Source organism: Ovis canadensis, chromosome 3 (assembly GCF_042477335.2).
Source record: "Ovis canadensis isolate MfBH-ARS-UI-01 breed Bighorn chromosome 3, ARS-UI_OviCan_v2, whole genome shotgun sequence".
In the NCBI taxonomy this organism is placed as follows: Eukaryota; Metazoa; Chordata; class Mammalia; order Artiodactyla; family Bovidae; genus Ovis; species Ovis canadensis.
In genome coordinates this window covers 215,994,509-216,009,404 of record NC_091247.1, presented here as the reverse complement: position 1 = coordinate 216,009,404, position 14,896 = coordinate 215,994,509, and the positions used below count along the sequence as shown (strand labels likewise).

The following is a 14,896-nucleotide window of genomic DNA, read 5'->3' as shown; positions in this document are numbered from 1 at the left end:
AAGGTGTTGGTAAATAAATAGAGTTTGGTAAATAAATCGCCTTTAAAAATAATGACTCCTAAAGGGCTAAAGGAATTGATGACTTGATGACAAAATGACTTCCAAGCAACTCAGCTTAAAGGAGACCTAGCCGAAGGGTAACTTCATATATCAGAAAGAGCAAGCTCTAGGGAGTCAGGCAGAGCTTCAGATATTGACTCCAGCTCCCAACCCATCACCTACAAACTGCATCCGTGGGCAGGGGACCAAGTTCACTAAACTTTCATTTTCTCAAAGAGGTTTCGTGAGTATTTATAAGATGATGTAAGATAGCGAAGTGTGTTCTGTGGGACCCTAGTCCAAGGGGATGCTGTACACACACACACACACACACACACACACACACACACACACACTAGTCCAAGGGGATGCTACATACACACACACATACCCCAGTCCAAGGAGGTGCTACATACACACACACACACACTCCACCACACACACTGAATTAGCCAGAAAGTTCATTAGGCTTTTTTCATAACACCTTATGGAAGAACAGGAACAAACTTTTTGGCTAACCCAGTACAATTCCATGGTCTAATAAATCTGAGAAGCAAAACCTGGCAATGGACATCAGTACATCAAAAGCTCTAAAGAATCCAGCAATAAAGAAACTGTCTAACTTGCTTAGCTAGTGTATTTTCATCCCTTCTTATTGACAGTAACTGCCAGTACCCTGCCTGCAAAACACGTCTTGGAATGTTCAAACATAAACACAGAGTGCTTAGTACAATGCAAGGCACATAATATATCTTAAAAATGGTGAAAAGCGAAAAAGTGTTAAGTCACTCAGTCGTGTCCAACTTTTTGTGACCCCATGGACTGTAGCCCACCAGGCTCCTCTGGCCATGGAATTCTCCAGGCGAGAATACTGGAGTGGACAGCCATTCCCTTCTCCGGGGGATCTTACTAACCCAGGGATCGAACCTGGGTGTCCTGCATTGGAGGCAGATTCTTTACTGTCTGAGCCATCAGGGAACCCCCTAATAATGGTAGACATCACTATATAAAGTATTCTTTTCCCATCCCATTCTTTTCCCAGCATTCTACTTATGTGAATATAATCATAAAAAATAGTGCTAATAGGAACTTCCCTGGTGGTCCAATGGTAAAGACTTTGCCTTCCAATTCAAGGAGTGCAGGTTTGACTCCTGGTCAAGAAACTAAGACTCCCACATGTCTTGTGGCCAAAAACACAGAAACAGTAATGCAACAAATTCAATAAAGACATCAAAAAATGTTTTTTAAAAAACAGTACTAGTAGTAATAATCGGTTGTTACACTCTGGTGTTTAATCACACAGCTAACCCACAATAGACTGGAATTTGAACCAAGGTGCATCAGACTCCGAGTCTTTATGCCACGCTGCTTCCCCATCCCTCAGGGATGCCTGGAATAGCCGAGGTCTGCTGCCAAGGTTGGAAGGGGCCAATCACGGGTCAATGCTTCCACCACTGAGCCAGTGAGAAGCAACTCCCTTGCGGAGGGGTGGCTCCTACCTGGTGTCGGATGCCATCATCACCAACGCACTGGGTGCAGGCCTCCTCGGGGACACAGCTGCCTTCCAGCATCACATGGTGCGGAGGGCAGAAGCAGCCTTCCAAAGGATGGTCCCCGCAGGAGCTCGAGTTGCCCTCACACTGCCGGGGGCAGCCACTCTCGCAGTGGTTGTAGACCAGGGAGGGCGGGCAGGACACAGCTGCAGACAGAGAAGGGGATGATTCTCAGGGCCCACAGCAACCAGAGGGAAGCAGGTACCGCTGATTCAAGGCGGCTGGATCATCCGACAAGTTTGCTGGGATGGAAACTAGCCAGTTTCCACCAATTTTCACTCTCCATCTTCCATAGAAAAAAGACTTTCAAGAGGGGCACATGACAACCCAGAATAAGGACTACATTTCCCAGCACCCTTTGCAACCAAGTGTAGTCACGTGACTACGTTCTGCCCAGTGAACTGTTAGAGCAAGTGTAGACTCTTGTGCAGCTTCCAGGAATCTTTTTTTGAAAGACAGCTGTGCCTCTGGCCCTTCTCCTTCCTTCCCTTCATCCTGCTGCTTGGAACCTGGGTGTGATGGCCACAGCCCCATCTTAAAGCACGGGAAAAGAAGCGAACCCACGCGAGAACGGAGCAGAGAACTAGAACCCACGTTGAGATCTGGAAAGACCTGAAGCCGCCCGCCTCTGGTCTGCTGTATGACAAACAATTTTACTTCTTCCTCCCTTGCAGCCAGATTTAACCCCACCTGATGATGTGAACCCTTGATCCTTAGGAAATTCTGTGGTTCTTTTTTGAATACGGGTATATTTAACGCTTTTAAAATTCTCTTCAACTTAAAAAAAAAAAAGGAACCTACAGCTATGGAGGGATGTCCTGGGAGAGAAGCTACAAAGTGACCCACTTCTCCCACTCTGGTCCTACCCGACCCCTTCCTCACATTTTCACGGTGCCAACACAGTGGTGCAGATTTCCAACGTTTAGACCACCAAAGACTTTCCTCGTGCATGCTAAGTTGTTTCAGTCGTGCCTACTCTTTGCCACCCCACGGACTGTAGCCTGCCAGGCTCCTCTGTCCATGGGATTCTCCAGGTAAGAATCCTGGAGTGGGTTGCCATGCTCTCCTCCAGGGGATCTTCCCCACCCAGGGATCCAACTCGCATCTCTTGCCTCTCCGCCATTGGCAGGCAGGCTCTTTACCACTAGTGCCACTTGGGAAGCCCAAATGCACAACAAATTGCCAGGAGGTACAACAATTAATAAATAGAGAAGGTGCAATCAGTAACTCAGAAACTAACATTTTTCCCTTGATCAGCAGGCAGGTTGAAAGGAGGCAGTATCAGCCAGAGGGACTCATAAAACCAGAGCCCCAACACACCTAGGGGTTTGACAGGGACAGTGTAAAGGAACAAAGTAGGTGATGAAACAGTTAATCCCACTAGAGGCCTGTAAGTGGGGAAAATATCAGAGACCCCTGCAAGTTAATGATGACTCAGAAAACAGGTTTGCTTAACCACAAAACAAAGCAGGCTTGCTTGGCAACAAAACCATGAGACAGAAACATGAGACATGTCCCCAAATAATAAAACAGTGGTGGCATGAGCCCCACATCCTTCCCAGTGAGCTCAGTCAGTTTATGATCCCTAGGACATGCTCTCTGCACACATAAAAAACAATGTGTGGACCCAGCTTGACCAGGTAGGGACAAGAAAACCCTGCTCAACCTGGAGGAGAAGCTGATGATAGAAGCATGATGTCTACTCAGGAAGACAGGGAAGGTCTTCCCCCCCGCCTCCCCTCTTCTCCTTTGATTATAAAACTGGAGCCCAGTAAATTCTTTGGGGTGGAGCACCCCCTTGCCCACTTGCTTGTAAAACCTCACACGTGTCCTGCTCTAATAAATCACTTCTTATCTACCACTTTGCCTCTCGGTGAATTCCTTCTGTGCTGAGACATAGAGGACTTGGTGTAGGAGCTCTTTGGCGCCACGCCCCCCCCCCCCCCCCCCCGCAACAAATGACACCAAACCATGTCAAGTTATCTAGCCATCTAGTCCAACTATCATTTCAAGATGCAGAAGCTGAGGTCCAGAAAGACTAAGGAAATAGCTGATCACCCAGATGAGCTGTGGCTAGGATGCCCAAGTCCTCCAGCCCCAGTTAAAGCTGAGACAGCATAATAATCATAAACTCGGAGACTCCGAGATGCTTGCACACATTCATTTCCCTCAAAAAAGTAAATAAATAAACGTGCCAAGTCCAGGTAAGGAAGCTGACCATGGGGAGGTGTCTACACTAACAATCCCATGGTATCTCTAATGAAGAAGCTTCTTGGTATTCGAATGGTAAAATTCCACTCACACTTCTAAATCCTGCTGAGGCGTGGCTTGCTCTGGGAGCCTTTGCTAAAGCCTGGTGCAAGTCCAAGTTCAAGGTGACTGCTTATTCTGTACTTTGCTGGGGCCTAGATGTATCTTATTGTTGTTCAGTCGCTAAGTGGTGTCCAATTCTTTGTGATCCCATGGACTGCAGCATGCCAGGCTTCCCTGTCCTTCACTCTCTCCCGGAGTTTGCTGAAACTCATGCCCATTGAGTTGGTGATGCCATCCAACGTGTCTAATACATTAAAGTCACATGTGCCCAAACTGCAGAAATACTGATAGAAAGGACCATGTTTTCATTTACCTAGAAACACATTACATAGAAATCCTAAGTTCAAGTTACCTGTATGTCTACCATCTTACTTGACCCTGAATGGAATCCTAGAGAACAGGAAAGGCAAAGACTTCGATCTCCACGGCCCAGATTTTAAAAAATATGAGGTTTCAGAGAGGTCGAGCAGGCTTCCCGTTTGTCATTCTTCACAGCATTTGGGGGAGCCTATGGAGACTCACCACAGAAATCGGGGGTCCTCCAGTCGACACACACCCCCTTGGTCCGGCAGAGGTGGGCATAAGAGGCAATGGCTTCGCACACTTGCTCCTGGTGGCAACTGTCCTGCTGGCACACGGCGTGAAATGTGGCTGGAGCAAGGACCTTGTGGCACTCGGCAAATAGCTCAGAGAGGAGGGCCTGGCAGCGGGAGCCCTGGGAGACGGGGCACGGCTCCTCGGGGCCCAGCGGGCATGTCTGCCCCGGCTGCTGCACTGTCCACTCCCGGACCAGTGTCTTCCAGTCCGCAGTGACCGTGCCATCCTTCAGCATGAAGTCATTGGCCCCATTCTCATCACAGAACCCTAGAGAGACCAGGAGAGACATGGCTGAGAGCCCAAAGCCAGCTCCTGATGCTGGAGGCTTGGTCATTCTCCACCCCTGCCAGCACCTGAGCCCACTACTGGACCCAGAAAGGGCAGTAGCCAGGGGCCCTGAGATTAGAGCAAGGAGGGCGTACATCTCAGGGAAGAAGCAGACAACAGTCTTACCACAGAGACCGTATGTCTTTGAGGCAGAGATCTTGGGGCTCAGCTGCAGCTGGAACTCATTGTTTTGTGGGGTGAAGGAGAGGATGTGGCCCAGAAGGTTGAATCTGACCTCGAACATGATGGTACCATAGACTCTGACCTCCATGTCCCCACCCAGGTAAGGGACAGAGACCAGTCTCCCATTCACCATCACCTATCCAAAGGAGAAAAGCCCCATCAGTAGTCATGGCAATGAGGACTCCTAGGATTTCACTCGTAGTCTCTTTCCACAGTTCGTGACAGTCCCTACACATTCATCCCACTCAACTCCACTGTTATTCACAAACTTGGGCACTGGCCGGCAGCTCTTCTCAGATAAAGGGGCTCTACAGAGCTTTGCAGGAGAGTGGACTCTTACAAAGCTGAACAGCCAGCCAGGCATCTGTGACCCAAAAGCTCAGGGGTTAAATGAAACCCTGAGTCCATCTGCACTCAACAGGGAAGACTGACGCCTCAAGGCAGGCTGGGGAAGTTGCCACTTTGCCAACTCATTGGCGCCCTATCTCCAAGAGCATCTAATAGGAACACTTTAATCTTTATTTTTATTTTGGTCACCAGATCTACAGAGGCCCCACAATATAGCACATCAAACCTGTTAAAATACACTCACATCCCACGATGACTATAATTTTTGCTGTAAAAAATTTGGAAGGCTTTTTATCCTTTTGAATTTTAAACATTTGGCTATGAGCTACTCATTTAATATATGACAAGCTGTGATTATTTTTTTTCAGCAATCACTGTGCATGTTCAAGAAGTCTTGCAAGAGAAGGTCTAACCCTTTTAAGTTGCGTTCATGTAATGAAATATTTATGATTTCCAAAAGAACGCGTAAAGGAGTTGCATGATACAACCTCTTGTAAACATGTAATCAAATATTTATTTTGATCAGTTTTGCAGTTTTCTTTTTGAGTTTTGGGGCCACACATGTTGCTTGGGCCCTGAATATTTTCGAAGGCTTTCATCTAGGCCCTAAGTATTTTCCTTCAGAAGGCTGGCAGGCCCTAGCCTAGGTACAGGGCACAAAATGCCTGCTGGAGAAACTGCCTGGTGTCAACCCCAATCTTCTACTAGCGCAAAAAAACTGGCACCCCATTGACAATGTAATGCTACTGAAATCAGACCCTCTCTAGGACTTTCTTGGTGGTCCAGTGGCTAAGACTACAAGCTCTCAATGCAGGGGGCCTAGGTTCGATCCTGGTCAGGGAACTAAAATCCCCACATGCCACAACTAAAGATTCCACATGCCACAACTAAGAGTTTGGTGAAGTCAGATAAAGAAATATTTCTTTAAAAAACGGAAAGAAAAAGAAAATAGACCCTTTCTTCCAAATCTGGGCCCAGAACAAGAAATCACACCAGAAGGGAGATGCAATAAGCCCCTTCTACAAAGATGGAGCCCTGCTAATCAGGCAGAAGGTCAAGTCTCCACACAGGAGCACCAGCTAAAACCAACTGCCACCGGGTCCATGTGGCTTCTCCAAGGGCCCTGCCACAGGACCACGGAAAGCACCTCTTACCTCCATGTTGCTGCGGAGCACAACCGAGAGGCCGCTGTGCTTCACCTCCACAGATTTCATGCAGGCCTGCCTCGCCCCAGCGCTGCAGAATCCGTTATGGAGAATCACCTCCAAGTCCTGCTCCTTGTTGTGAAACAGAACGTATGAGCAGTTGCCGGTCAGCTTGAAATTCCGTCCATCAAAGGTCACGATGTGCCGAGTGGAGCTGCCTGTGCACACACCTGGGCAAGAAAGCAAAGGTTGGGTGTGACCTGAGCAGACTCCCACCTGTGCAAAGAAGCAGCCGCATGCAGGTATCGGAGCTGAGAGCTGAGTGGGCTTTTTGAAGCCACAGAGGCAAATTTCCTCCTTGTTACAGACTGGGAAACTGGTTCTGAGAGGTAGAGCACCTTAGGTAACACTTGGCCATTAAATATGCTCCTAGGGAAGATTTAGAAGGACGAGGATTCCATTAAAATGTGGCAGAGCCATACTTCCAAAAAATGTAAACGTGCAAAGTTAATGCTCTCCCCTACAAGGATGTCTTGGCCCAGGAAACAAACTGAGGTTCCAGGGGTGTTAGGTACACGTTGAAATCACAACAAGCTAAGCAAACCATGAGCTCATGACCTCACTGGAAAGGAAGTTCCCCTAAAGGCGCACATGTCTTTTCAGCTACCAAGTGACTAATGGTACACATGGCCATGTTGACATGATCCCTTAAGAGACCCTGAAAGAGAAATATTCCTGAAGCCAAAACAAACGGTGGGGTCTTGACACAATCTCGTCTGCCACTTGTTCATCCACAACATCAGCAAGCTCTCAGGGTTTCTATTAAAACACCACTTGGGAAGACTAATCATCTTGCAACTATGTCAGATGATTCCATAAAAATCCCCCCAATGGACCACAGTCCATGAATAAAGGAAATCAGTCCTGAATATTCTTTGGAAGGACTGATGCTGAAGCTGAAGCTCCAATACTTTGGTCACCTGATTCCAAGAACTGACTCACTGGAAAAGACCCCGATCCTGGGAAAGATTAAAGGCAGGAGGAGAAGGGGACGACAGAGGATGAGCTGGTTGGATGGCCTCACCAACTCGATGGACGTGAATCTGAGCAAGTTCTAGGAGTTGGTGATGGACAGGGAAGCCTGGCATGCTGCAGTCCATGGGTTGCAAAGAGTCGGACACGACTGACTGACTTAACTGAACTGATGGACCAGACTCATACATGATCTGAAAACTAATCTCGGACCTTAGTAAAGTTGGAAATGAGCCTTCCCAGACAAACCATGACCATGTCTATGGTGGTGAAGAAATGGAAACCAAGAACTGAGAGGCAGATCCAGGGGGTCAGCAAGGACTCACTAACACCACCCTTGCTCTCCACCAGGCCTGGGACACCTTCACAGCAAGAGTAACCCATATACCAAGGCAGCATAGACCCTAGCAAATGATACACCATCGGTCAGGGCTGATCGGCTTCCAGATGCTCTTCTACTCAAAGTTCCCCACGTCCTGGGCAGCCGGTCACATCCAAGCGACAGTCCTGAATCGCTACCACCCCACTGACATCCACGCTGTAAGTGTTCCCAGACACCCCAGCTGGGGTACCGTAAAGTCTTTTTTTTTTTTTTAAGAAAATATCTATCTGGTCTTAGTTGCCACATGTAGAATCTCTCAGTTGCAGCATGTGGGATCTAGTTCCCCAGTCAGGGATTGAACCCAGGGCCCCTGCATTGGGAATGTGGAGCCTAAGGCCACTGGACCACAGGGAAGTCCCTGTGGCCAAGTCTTAAGCAGTCCAGCCCCAGCTGCCACAAGAACGTAGTAAGTCCCAGGATAAAGAAATGGCGTTAAGCTGGCAGGTTAGTGGGAGTGGCTCTGCCACCTAAATGACTTAACTTCTGTGATCCTCTCCTATCTGCTCTGCTCTCTTTGAACCAACAGGGAGACTTCTGGGCATATCTTTCTATAGACTTCTGACACTGAGAACCACGTGAATGCCTCACACACAGAAGGCAAACAAATGGAATCAGCTAGAATGGCGGAGAAGAAAACTCAAGACAGAACACAAACAGGTACAAAATCAAATGAATGGTAATGAATAATGTGAGTTCACAGCAGGGAAGGGGGAAACGAACCTAAATAATTTTGGTGAAAAAATTTACTCTGTACCCAAAGTGAAAGTCGCTCAGTCATGTCTGACTCTTTGCGACCCCATGGACTGTGGAATTCTCTAGGCCAGAATACTAGATTGGGTAGCCTTTCCCTTCTCCAGGGGATCTTCCCAACCCAGGGATCGAACCCAGGTCTCCCACATTCCAAGTGGATTCTTTACCAGCTGAGCCACCAAGGAAGCCCAAGCATACTGGAGGGTGTAGCCTATCCCTTCTCCAGGGGATCTTTCCAACCCAGGAATCGACCTGGGGTCTCCTGCATTGCAGGGAGATTCTTTACCAGCTGAGCTACCCGGGAAGCCCTGCTCAAATGTATACTCTAGTTAGTATATTCGGTTTTCATAAAGATATTGGTTAGCAATTCTGTTTTTGTGGAGGTTTTTTTTTTTTTTTTTTTGGCTGCATGGCATGTGGGATTTTGATCAAACCCACATCCCCTGCATTGGAAGCATGGCATCTTAATCACCGGACCACCAGGGAACCTCCTTGGTAGCAAATCTGAAACTACTTTTTGAGTGTATTTTGTATACGGTCTGCAAAGGAATGAAGGCCCAGGGTTGCTCTAAAAGTGCTCAAACTTCTATATGGTAAGGAGGACACCTAAAGACAGACAAAGAGAGAGTCTGTGTGAGAGACTGAATGCAAAAACAAATAAATAAAAATAACAAAAGAGAGCAGACCAGAAAGATGGCAGGATGAAGCAGTGGGCAGGCAGAGAATATAGAATACACAACTGATATCAAAGGAAAACTCGGGAGAGCTGGCAAGAAAAGGCAGCTGCCTTAAACACCTGTCAGGCCAAAACACAGGGCCCTCCCACAGAAGCACCGCACCAATTGTGTAAGAACTTGAGAATCCACTTCCAGCCCCACCATCCCCAGGCTCAAAACTGGAGGGAGGCTGCCCACAACCCCTCCCCAGAGGCAAGCAGTCCAGGCTGGGATCAGGGAGGCTTTTCAGCTCCAACTCAAGCTCAAAGTCTTATTTATTACCAGGAGCAGGCATCTAACCAGTATTCTTGCCTGGACAGAGGAGCCTGGAGGGCTACGGTCCATGGGATCACAAAGAGTCAGACACGACTGAGCGACTGAGCAAGAGGCTGAGTACTGACCTCAGAAAATCAATTCTTCCCTCTGGCTATGCATTATCTGGGGACGTGCCCTCCAAACAGCACAGGAAGGAGATAGGGAGCCCTGGAATGGGACGGAAACATGTCCCAAGGACAGGAGAGTGAGGGAACATGGGTGGTAGGGGCAGGAGATGGCCTTCTGGTCTACCTCTTGGCACAGACAAGGAAAAAGCACCACCCCCTGAACACTGCCCAGGCTGAGGAAGCAAAGGACTCACAGGGACAGGCCCAGCGGCAGCCACAGGCTTCCTCCATCCTGAGCGGGATCTGGCCGTCGGGGCATGATGGCTGTGGCCCCTGATCACAGTTGACCCGGTGACTCTTCAGCAAGGTCTGGCCATCCGGCAGGCAAGTCACTGTGTGGCACTGATCCAGCAAGGTCCAGACGTCCCCAGGCTGCAGAGAAAGAACCACGTTCGGGCAGGGACTGGAGTGAGGCACTTCAACACCCACTAGGCAACTAACCCTACCCCCTCAGGAGACGCAGAAACTACGACTTGGGCCTGAATGGCAAGGAGACAGGAGACAGAACGTGAGATTTACGGGTGGGTCCACTCCCACCCCCAACCAAAATTGTTTAACTTTTTATGTATTTATTTAGGCTTTTATTATTATTTATTTCACGCTAGGTCTTTGCTGCTGCGTGGGCTTTCTCTAGCTGTGGCGAGCGAGGGCCACTGTCTGGCTGCGGTGCATGGGTCTCATTGCGGTGACTTCTCCTGTTGTGGAGAAGGCTGCGCGGGCTTCAGTAGTTGCGGCTTCTGGGCTCTAGAGCACAGGCTTAGTAGTTACAGCCCACAGGCTTGGTTGCTCTGCAGCGTATGGGATCTGCCCAGATCAGGGATCGAACCTGTGTCTCCTGTCTTGGCAGGCAGATTTTTTACCACTGAGCCCCCAAGGAAGCCTCCAATTAAAAAAAAAAAATTATTGGACCCACACCAAAGGAGAAAACGTTAACCAGGGAGTCGAGGACCCCAAATATACATTCCTGGTCTTTCCTTCAAAGCCAACAGAAAGGAACTTACCCTCCTCTCATTCCCGTCCTCATCCACGCAAACACTGACGAACCCTGAAACAGACACCAGACAGACCTCTGTCCCCACCCACCACCCAGAAATTCTGAGCCATTCACTCAGCTACCTGACTAGTCCTTGAAGCTAGATTAACTCTGAAAATAACGTGAGTGAAATGAGCAGTGAGGATTCAGGTACAGGAGATTAGAAGGCAGTCATCCCGTGGTTCTTCAGGCAAACATTGTGGGGTGCTTTTTTTTTTTTGGCTTTGCCTTATGGCTTGCAGGATCTTAGTTCCCTGATCAGGGAGCGAGTCCATGCTCCCAGAAGTGGAGCGTACAGTCCTAACCACTGGATCACCAGAGAACTCCATAAGCTTTGTGGTTGTTAGTCATTATAGTGATACAACAGTAATAACATGGCCACAACTACAATCAATATCTTCTTGTCCTCTTTTCTATGTATTGATATTAATACATCAGTGCCTAGTAAGAAGGAAATGAGACAAGATCCTAAAACCTTAAGAGATCTTCAAAATTCCTACCAAGAGAGCTATCATCTAGCAAGACAGGGCAATAACTCCTAGTAGGTTTGGACTCACACCTAATTATATTAGGAAAATACGAAAAAACAAGTTTAAAAAATATCATGTATGCAGGGGAAAAGGAGATCAATCCAGTCAATCCTAAAGGAAATCAACCTGAATATTCATTGGAAGGACTGATGTTGAAGCTGAAGCTCCAATACTTTGACCATCTGATGCAAAGAGCTGACTCATTGCAAAAGACCTTGATGCTGGAAAAGATTGAAGCAGGAGGAAAAGGAGACAACATAGGATGAGACGATTGGATGGCATCACGATTCAATGGACATGAACTTGAGCAAACTCCGGGAGATAGTGAAGGACAGGGAAGTCTGACGTGCTGCAGTCCATGGGGTCACAGACAGTCAGACACAACTTGGCGACTGAACAACAATGGTAAAAAACAAAAAGCTTCTAACCCTACATCAGTTTAAACTATGGTACTTTGATGTTAGATTCTATGTTACCGTATTTCTTTTTTTAATCTTTTTATTTTCTTTTTTATTGAAGTATAGTTGATAGACAATACTGTGTCAGTTTCAAGTATACCACAAAGGGATTGCTTTATTTTTTTTAGATTACATTCCATTATAGATTATTACAAGATCTTGAATGTAAATCTCCATGCTATACAGTAAATCTGTGTTGCTTTTCTAAAACCTTTTACACCCACACTGAGGATGAGTGCAGGGCCTGGAGAAGAGGTCCATGACCTCTGGATATTAGGGTTCCCTGCCTCTGCCTTCCACTTCTTTGTCCAGAAGCCTCATCCATAGTGAGCAAGGACAGTAAGGAGGGAAGGAAGCATATACATAGAGAACTTTCTGGCAGCCCCTTGGAGGTTTGTCTTACAATCTCCCACAAGCAGAAATTTATAGATCATGGCCTATAAAGCAGTCTTACTTCAAGGCCAAATCTCGTGTATGGGAACCTTCTAGTGTTGAGATGGGTTTCATTGCTTTTGCTTCTATTTTGAGGGGATAAGAGAGACATCACAAGACTCACCAGAGCATAGCCTCTGGAAGAAGGAGTTGCCAAGGGCAACCATGCTGGGGAGGTCTTCAATCCGCTGGAGCTCTGCCACATTGGAGCTGGCCCCCGGGCCCGCCAAGACCCTCAGCTGGGCTGCGTCATACTGGTCCCCGATCCCGATGGGGAACACGGCCACTCCTGCGGTTACAGACGAACAAGAAAGGGTCTGTGCCCACCTTTGGCCGAACGGGTTCAGAGTGGTCTGGCCTGAAGCGTCACCCAGCCACTTGTAGAGCCTCAATATTTTTAAGCAATTATCCTCCAATTAAAAATAACTTTTTTAAACTACCAAAAAAAAAAAAAAGAGGAGCTGTTCTCCAGGAAGCATAAGAAGATGCTACATCATTCCACTCTCCCAGCACTCCATGCCCCCTCCCCTGGGGCAACACTACCTGCCCCGGCTCACAGCACAAGCTCTCACGAGACATGCAGGCTGGGCACGCCTGCAACCATCACCTTCCTAAAGCAGCACCCTTGGTCTCCTGTCAATCCAGCACCCCCAAGCCCCTAGGCTGGTGCCAGACAGGAAGATCCCTGATGGTTCTCTAGGCCCCAACACAAATCACTCAAGCCTCAGACACACAGGAGTGGAGAGAGGCCCAAGAGGCCATGGTTACAGGGGTACAACTCGGCCCTGGACACAGAGGGCAGGTCAGGAGAAACTGAAGGTGATGGTCAAAGGCATGCAAATGAAGGATACATGCATGAATGCTAAGTCACTCAGTCGTGTCCAACTCCTTGCAACCCTATAGACTGTAGACCGCCAGGCTCCTCTATTCATGGGATTCTCCAGGCAAGAATACTGGAGTGGGTTGCCAGGAACACACATTTAACACTGCTTCACTTCCAAATAACACAGGGATTGGACAATTTCCCGCTGTTTGAAACCAGGCCACACGTGGGCATTAAGCATTCGAAATCAGCCAGGTCATCAGAAAGTAACCACCGCCCACTCTGTGCCCTTGAGCAGGTTGGGGGTGGGGGCAGGGGTGGCCTCAGGACTGAACCCGGGACACTCACGGTTGGATCTGGCAGCAGCGGCGGCCGCCTCCACTGAGTCCATGAAGGAGCCTGTGACCAGGATCACCACCACCTTGGAGGCCCCGGGCCTGGCACCGTGGACTTGGGACGTGATGTAGCGCACCGCGAAGGACAACGCCTCCCCTGGGAACAGACAGTGGGCCGCACAATCAGTCCTGACTCAGGGATGGGGGTCCTGAGGCCAGCTGAGCATCCCGTCTCCCGATGGAGCCTCGGATCACTGAGACGGAGTGACTCGGAGAGGCTCACATATGCGTGAGAGGAGGAAGAATGTCTCGGCCCTAAGTTTACAGGAAGGGAAATTAAGGCCAAGGAGCAAGGTGGCCAGCTGGGGTCACTCAGTCACTTGTGCCAGGAGCGGGGACTGCACGCGGCCCCTGCTCCCCAGCCCGCACCCACATTACCGACTCGGCTGGGGCCTCCCTCGCGCTGCATGGGGTCCACAAGGCTCAGCAGGTGGGCTTTGTCCACGTGCACGTTCCAGGACACGTCGACGTTGGTGATGCTCCCGTACTGCAGGACTGACACCTGGGTAAGCTGAGGGCCTGGCGGGAGATGGGGCGCAGGAGTCACGCTCTGGATCAGCGGGGAGCCCCCGAAACACCCCGCTTCAGGCGCCTCACTCACCTAGGTTGGCTTTTGAGATGAAAGCCTTGGCGAAACTCTTCATTTCGTCAAAGTAAGAGGCTGGAGAGGTGGAGGAGCCATCCAGGAGGAGGACTACATCCAGGGGCTGGCTGCAGTCTGCAGAGAGACAGCAGGGAGTGGCCAAGGGCAGCAGGGGACAGGCCCCAGGCTCCTGCAGCAGACACTCACTGGACGGTGTATGCACGGCGCTGGACTGGGAGGCGCCACATAAGTGAGGCACGTCCCCCAGTCCTGCACGGGTGTGGCAGCTGGTGCCAGGCGGCAGGCAAGGGGGCTGCGAGACCCCGGGTGTGGAGATGTTGGGGGGATGCCAACACCGCCCAAAGGCAGTTTAAACACCACAGGCAGCAGCAAGAAGCAGAGGCATCCTGTCCCTCCGTTTCGGGGGCTGCAGCTCTTCTGGAATCGAACGATAGACTGGAGCAGAAAACAGGCGGATGGCAAAGGAAACAGCAGCGCATCCCTGGAAGGTGGACTGGTGTGTCCACGGGTCTCAGGCGGCACGTGAGGAGCCAGAAGGTGATTCTATTGCAGAGGCCTAAAGCTCATGTTGATGGTTGGGACCGGGGTCATGATCACCATGAGGAAACAAACTCTGCCCCAGATGCTATTCTGAGATTGGATGAAGCCATTACTGAGAGATCATGAGAGTTTAGATAAATCGGTGGCCCAAAAAAAAACCCAAGAAACAAAGGCATAGACAACAAGCGTGAGGATCGAGAGACAGTGAAAGAAGGCTAGTGATTCTGGAATGGTTCCAAACACTCCAAATAAA

At 49.1% G+C, this 14,896-nt stretch overlaps 1 protein-coding gene across 1 annotated transcript in view; it reads right to left on the bottom strand.

The window, feature by feature from the left end:
- The window catches only part of VWF (von Willebrand factor), a 122,547-nt gene that overhangs the window by 28,828 nt on the left and 78,823 nt on the right, over positions 1–14,896 (bottom strand). The window contains exons 29-38 of the mRNA XM_069585872.1: positions 14,101–14,217; positions 13,878–14,018; positions 13,453–13,596; positions 12,406–12,570; positions 10,830–10,873; positions 10,023–10,200; positions 6,515–6,735; positions 4,956–5,148; positions 4,428–4,769; positions 1,539–1,738 (exon numbers count right to left, since the gene is read on the bottom strand). Of these exons, the coding sequence (XP_069441973.1) occupies positions 1,539–1,738; positions 4,428–4,769; positions 4,956–5,148; positions 6,515–6,735; positions 10,023–10,200; positions 10,830–10,873; positions 12,406–12,570; positions 13,453–13,596; positions 13,878–14,018; positions 14,101–14,217 (1,745 nt within the window). The remainder of the gene's footprint in view (positions 1–1,538; positions 1,739–4,427; positions 4,770–4,955; positions 5,149–6,514; positions 6,736–10,022; positions 10,201–10,829; positions 10,874–12,405; positions 12,571–13,452; positions 13,597–13,877; positions 14,019–14,100; positions 14,218–14,896) is intronic.